Source organism: Alligator sinensis, unplaced genomic scaffold (assembly GCF_000455745.1).
Source record: "Alligator sinensis unplaced genomic scaffold, ASM45574v1 scaffold47_2, whole genome shotgun sequence".
NCBI lineage: Eukaryota > Metazoa > Chordata > Crocodylia > Alligatoridae > Alligator > Alligator sinensis.
This window is the reverse complement of record NW_005842150.1, coordinates 1,051,623-1,058,069: the sequence shown is the minus strand read 5'-3', so window position 1 is coordinate 1,058,069 and position 6,447 is coordinate 1,051,623. Positions and strand designations below refer to the sequence as shown.

The 6,447-nt window shown below is 50.5% G+C and overlaps 1 protein-coding gene across 1 annotated transcript in view; it reads right to left on the bottom strand.

Annotated features, from left to right (window-relative positions):
• Window positions 1-4,844, bottom strand: part of LOC102375789 (alpha-1-antitrypsin-like) — a 19,267-nt gene extending 14,423 nt beyond the window's left edge. The window contains 1 exon segment of the mRNA XM_025206322.1: window positions 4,831-4,844. Within this exon segment, the coding sequence (XP_025062107.1) occupies window positions 4,831-4,844 (14 nt within the window).
• Between the last annotated feature and the right edge of the window lie 1,603 nt (window positions 4,845-6,447).

The window sequence follows — 6,447 nt, the reverse complement described above, 5'->3', positions numbered from 1 at the left end:
TGTTGCCCCTGCTTTTCCTCCGGCTCCCCACATATCTGAAAAAGGACTTCTTATTGTCCTTGATGCTCAAAGCTAGCTGGAGTTCAGTTGCAGCCTTGGCTTTCCTGGTCTGCTCCCTGCAGGACCGGACCAGTGCAGAATAATCCTCCTTGGAGGTGACTCCCATCCTCCATCCTTTGTAGGCCTTTCTTTTTAGCCTCAGGAGGTCTGCTAGGTCCCTGGAGAGCCAGGGGGGCTGCTGTGCCCTCTTGCTGCCTTTCCTCCGAGATGGAATAGACTTAGTTTGTGCATTGAGGATCGCTCCCTTGAGGAGCAACCACTCCTCTTGAACTCCCCTCTCCCTGTGGTCACGGTCCCTTAGGGCCTCACTGACAAGCCTCCTGAGCTTATCAAAGTCGGCTTTCCTGAAGTCAAGGACTTGCGCGTTGCTGACCGACTTGCCAGCTTTTCGGCGGATGGTGAAGGTGATCAGCTCATGGTCGCGCCCATCGATCACTAGGTCGCTGACTAGGTCATCCCCAGTAGCCAGTACCAGGTCGAGCAGCGCTTTGCCTCTCATTGGCCCATAGACTTCTTGAGTCAGGTAGAGGTCATCCACGCACGAGAGGAAGCTCTGCGACTGCTCAGATTTTGCTGAGCAATCCTCCCACGAGATGTCCGGGTAATTGAAGTCACCCATGACAACCATGGTCTTGGAGCAAGCTGCCTCAGCCAGTTCCTGGGCAAACTCCTGGTCAAGCTCAGGACTTTGAGTGGGAGGCCTGTAATAGACTCCCACCATTGTGTCCCCTGTGCTGTCAGAGGTTGTGGGGCTTGATTACCGTCAAGGAAGGAACATCTCTCTATTCTTTCAGGAAGAGCTTCAGGCTCCCCTAGGGTGCTATGGTGGGGCCTGGCAGGGGGGCACAGGGGCCAGTCCTGATGTGTACAGTGCCAGGAGAGCTCTACCAGCTGCAACAGTAGCCATCTCCTGGTCCTGTGCACATTGGGACACACACCTGCCAGCAAGCCCCATGCCCAGTGGGGCTTTCCTACCCAGCAGGGGGCTTGCTAGCAGCTGCACCATAAGCAGAACAGCTGCCAGCATGTGCCCATCTGAGCAGGGAAGCTGAGAACTCCTAAGTCTGGTGCTGCTCAGCTCACAGTTCCTGCGGGGAGCTGGGTAGCGCTGGCTTAGGGGTGACAGAGCAACCTTGTCCTGGTGTTGATAGGCTCCAGGTGCCTGGGAGGAGCCAGGAGCTGAGCAGCACGAGAACCAGGGACAGAACTTCCCCATCCCCTGTGGCTCCTTGCTGGTGTGGCCGACTGGGAGCAAATTTGCTCCTAGTCAGCATCTACATGAGTGCTATTGGGTGCATCTACACGAGATGCATACTGCGTGGTAGCCTAATAACATTGCGCTAGTCAAGAACTGTGTTAATAGGCTACTGTGAAGTAATCGTGCACTGGTGCTACTGTGCAGTAGCTGTAGTTGCTGTGCGTTTAGTTAGTACTTCATTAAGCAAATATTAAATGTGCAGTAACTATAGCACATTAATAAATGTGCAGATGCTCCCATTGTGCAGTAACTAATGCTCAGTTAATTTAGTACTTGTATTTACAGGACTAATTTACTGTTCAGTAAATGCCACACACCTGTAGGGAGTTACACTTTACTGTGCAGTAGACTAATCTAACTGTGCTGTAAAGTGTCTCATGTAGATTTGCCAAATGATAGGTGAGGGGGAGAAAAATTAAACTACCCTAATGATGTTAATTAACCAGTGTCTGGTAAGAGAAAGGACCTGGATATTGTTGTGGAAATCTCTATAGACATCTTTGTTCCTTTTTATAGAATCATAGAAAGAACTGGAAGGGACTTATAAGATCATCAAGTCTGGTCCCTTGCCATGGGCAGGAGGTAACTGGGCTCAAACAGGCTCAACGAGGTATTTGTCCACCCTCCTCTTAAAGACCACCAGAGAAGGCAACTTCACCACCTCTGCTGGAAGCATATTCCAGATTCTAGTTCTCCATATGGAAAAGAAGTTTTTCCTTGGGACTAGTTTTTCCTCGACTAGCTTGTGTCCATTGGTTTGCATCTTCCCGAAGGGGTGAGGAGGGGTTTTACAAAGGTGTTCACCTAGCTCCTGGTGTTCTCCCTGGACATATTTGTAGGTGGCTATAAAGTCACCTTTCAACCAGAGCAAGAAGGATGAGAAGTCCCAGATCCCCCCACTAGGCCCCTGATGGACCCAGGAGAGGCGCTGCCAGGCCCAGGGTCATTGAGGACCTAGTCAGGGAACTTCTGGTGGGTCTAGATGTGTTCAAATCAGCAGGTCCTGATGACATCCACCCCAGAGTGCAGAGGGAATTAGCAGAGGTCATTGCAGGACCCTTGGCATGGCTTTACAAGCACTTGTGGTGCTCTGGCAAGGTGCCAGAGGACTGGGAAAGTGCCAATGTGGTCCCCATTTTCAAGAAAGGGAGGAATGAGGACACAGGGAACTACAGACCTATTAGGTCTTACCTCGGTCCTGGGGAAACTCTTTGAGAAAGTTATCCAGGAGCAGATCTGCAAGGGGCCAGCAGGGGAGATAATGCTTAGGGGCAACCAACATGGGTTCATTCGAGGCAGGTCCTGTTAGACCAACCTGGTGGCCTTCTACGACCAGGTCACAAAAGCCTTGGATGCAGGTGTCTCAATGGACATAGTCTTCCTGGTCTTTAGGAAGGCCTTCGACACCGTCTCTCACCCCACTCTCATTAAGAAATTAGGCGACTGTGGCGTCAATGCCTACACAGTCAGATGGGTCGCAAATTGGTTGGAAAGCCGCACCCAGAGAGTAGTGGTGGTCGGGTCTTTCGACCTGGAGGGATGTGGGCAGTGGAGTCCCCCAGGGCTTGGTCCTTGGGCTCGCACTGTTAAACATCTTCATCAACTACTTAGACGAGGGGGTGAAAAAACACCTTGTTCAAATTCGCGGATGACACTAAGATGTGGGGAGAAGTGGGCATGCTGGAAGGGAGGAATAGGCTTCAATCGGACCTGGACAGGTTACAGGGGTGGGCGGATGAGAACAGGATGGGATTCAATACTGATAAGCGCAAGGTATTGCACCTGGGGAGGAAGGACCAGCAGCAGACCTACAGGCTGGGGAATTCCCTTCTCATCAGTGCAGAGGCAGAAAAGGATCTTGGAATAATTATTGATTCCAAAATGATCATGGGCTGCCAATGTGGGGACGCGGTCAGGAATGCTAACTGCACCTTGTCATGCATACACTGATGCATCACAAGCAAGGCCAAGAGGGGGAGGATCACCTCCTATGTGACACTGGTCAGGTCACAGTTGGAGTACTGCGCCCAGTTCTGGGTGCCACATCCCACCTGAAGTGTGGACAACATGGAGAGGGTCCAGAGGAGGGTCACTCACGTGATCAGGTAGGGCCTGCCTTGCTGCCCCGAGTGGAGGCTATGGGACCTGAACCTGTTCAGCCTCCACAAGAGAAGGCTGAGAGGGGATCTGGTGGCTGTCTACAAACTGGCCAAGGGGGACCAGCAGGCTATGGGGGAGTCTCTGTTCCCCCGAGCACTACCAAGAGTAACGAGGAACAATAGCCATAAGTTGACCGAGAGTAGATTCAGGCTAGATATCAAGAGGTACTACTTCACATTCAGGGCAGCTACGGGCTGGAACCAACTTCCAAGCGAAGTGGTGCTCGCTCCTAACCTGGGGGTCTTCAAAAGGAGGCTAGATAGATACCTAGCTGGGGTTGTTTGACCCCAGCATTCTTTCCTGCCCATGGCAGGGGGTCAGACTCGATGATCTGCTCAGGTCCCTTCTGACCCTACCTACTATGAAACTATATGGCCAGCAGCCATGACAGGCACCCTTTCTTGCGCTTTCCCCTGGCAGCAGTAGCAAACCTAGCCTAATGATAGGGTACAGTTCCCCGATCACTCCAGGCAGGTCTCAATCTATCCTTATCCCACTTGGGATTCTACCATCCCTGTTACTTCTTTAAGCAAAGCCACCAGCAGGGCCCATGGAACTCACTCCATTCTGACCTCTCTCTCCAGACCAGAGTCTCTCATTCCTGTTCGTGACGCCAATTTATGTCCCAACTGCCTGCAGAGGATTCGGGATTGAAAGTGTGGTAAGAAAGGTTTATTAACTGAACAAAAAACACAACTACACGTAATATACGAGGACAGACGATAATACTTCAGGCATCAGAGGGGACTGCCGAGAAGTTGCTAATGTGATGTACAACAAACTTCTCTTTGGCAAAGCTCAGTGAAGTCAGACATCCCCAATCAGCGCTGTCTGAGGGGTACCCGAAAGCACCCTGGTATTCAGTCCTTGGGCTCTTCGAGATCCATGGGCCCACTGATTCAGGTCAGCAGTTAATTAGCCCCTTTTACAAAGCTTCATTTTCCTTCTAAATGATTTCCGGATGTGCCAGCGAATTTATAAACTTCTGAGCTATGCTGATAACTTACAGCCATTCAGATTGGTTTTACTTCAACTTCAAAATGTCCTTAGACTGACCAATAGCACTACAAGCCTTGCATTCTTCTGACAATGTTAATTTTCAACTATGCCACAGGGCCTAAAATCACTTCTATAAGGCTTTCCTAAATTTACTAGGCCGCACTACATCTTAGACTTTAATTAGGCTTTTAGTAAGAACATATAGCTTAATATCTGAACAAATGACAAAAACACTTGGTCTAATCTTCATAGAGCCTTCAGCAAGCACCTTTATTACACAGACATAATTTTCAGCAGTCACACCTGGGCCCCCCTAACTTAGCCAATGGTGCCTTAGGGGTCTGTCAACGTACCTGAACTCGGCCATAGACCCCACTCAATGGGCCTGAGCCCCTGTGCTTTCTCTTAGGGTATGCTCCTCTAGCCTTTCCCTTGACAGGATAACCCACAAGGCAGCAGGGGTGGAGGCTTTCTGGCATCCCATACTCACTCTTCACTGGGGAGGCATAGGTGTTATATTGCCTGGAAGCTGCCCTGCCAGAAGCAGCCCCACCATACCATCCAACCCCAGCAGAGTGTAGTATTAAGTCATTCCCCAAGACCAGGAACCTCCTGCCATCCTCATAGTTCTTACCCTGTCCTCTGTGTTCCTGAGCACCAGCTCTAACTGAGAGATGTTCTACTTCCAGCTGCTTGCAGGTGCTGCTACTAGCTTTGTTTCTCAAGCCTGCTCTTATAGCAGCTGAGCCCTCTTCCCCAATCAGGCAGTCTCCTGCTTGCCATGTGACTCCTGATTGGAGAGAGAAGCCACCTGCAGGCTGCCTCTGCTGCCTACTCAGGCCCTTTGAGTGGCAGGTATCACAGATGTCCTGCTGCAAGCAGGCACCCAAATGTGCCCTGCTACAGTCATTAACACTTGTGGTATAAAGAGAAATTAGCAGGACTCAGGGGGCATTTTTGCATATGCTCCAGGGGTTGGGGTGGGCTTTAAGTAGAGCAGCTCAGACAGTCTCATTACCCTCAGTGTCTTCTTGAACAAGCTTTTGTTAAAGTGTCCCTGCAGCCATTTTGAAACACAGGAACACTGATACACAAGAAGCAGAGGCTGGCTGGAGTGAGCTAATTACCATACTCCAGATTCCAGCAGACTTGATTAATTGAGTCTGCTCCAATGCACTGTAATTAGAGCATGTCAGAGCAGCCTCCTGGCAGGTCTACAAGCACTCAGGTAGACCATAATGAGCCGTGAAGTCAAGTGATTCCCTCACTGCTGCTTGAATAGAAATTCTGCTGTCGCTGCCAGACAGTTGGCTTTATAGTTTGGCTGGGCTAAGAAGAAAAGTGTCGGGGAGGATGCAAATGCACCACTGCATTGACCCTGGATCCACCCCTGATACCAACTAGCCAGGGATATCTCTATCAGCTTCCCCACTGGGCCAAAACAAAAGCCCAGGAGGCACTACTTCACAGTCAGGGTGGCTAGAATCTGGAACAAACTTCCAAGAGAAGTGGTGTTCGCTCCTACCCTGGGGTTCTTCAAAAAGAGGCTAGACTATCACCTAGCTGTTGCTGGTTACTTGCCCCCAGCTTCCTTCCCTGCCAATGGCAGGAGGTCAGACTTGATGATCTGCTCAGGTCCCTTCTAACCCTACCTACTATGAAACTATCCCAAAGTCTCTCCTCATAGGGCCTATCCCCCAGGCTCTTGATCATGTGTATGGCCCTTATCTGCACCCTTTTGAGCTTGTCCACATCCTTCTTGAAGTGTGGTGCCCAGAACTGGACACAGTACTCCAGCTGTGGCCTCACCAATGCTGAATAGAGGGGGAGGAGCACTTCTCTGGTTCTGTTGGTGACACATCTGGTGATGCACCACAGAGTTCTATTTGCTCTGTTGGCGACTTCATCATACTGGTGGCTCGTATTCATCTTCTGGTCAATTGTCACCCCTAGGACTCTTTCGGATGTAG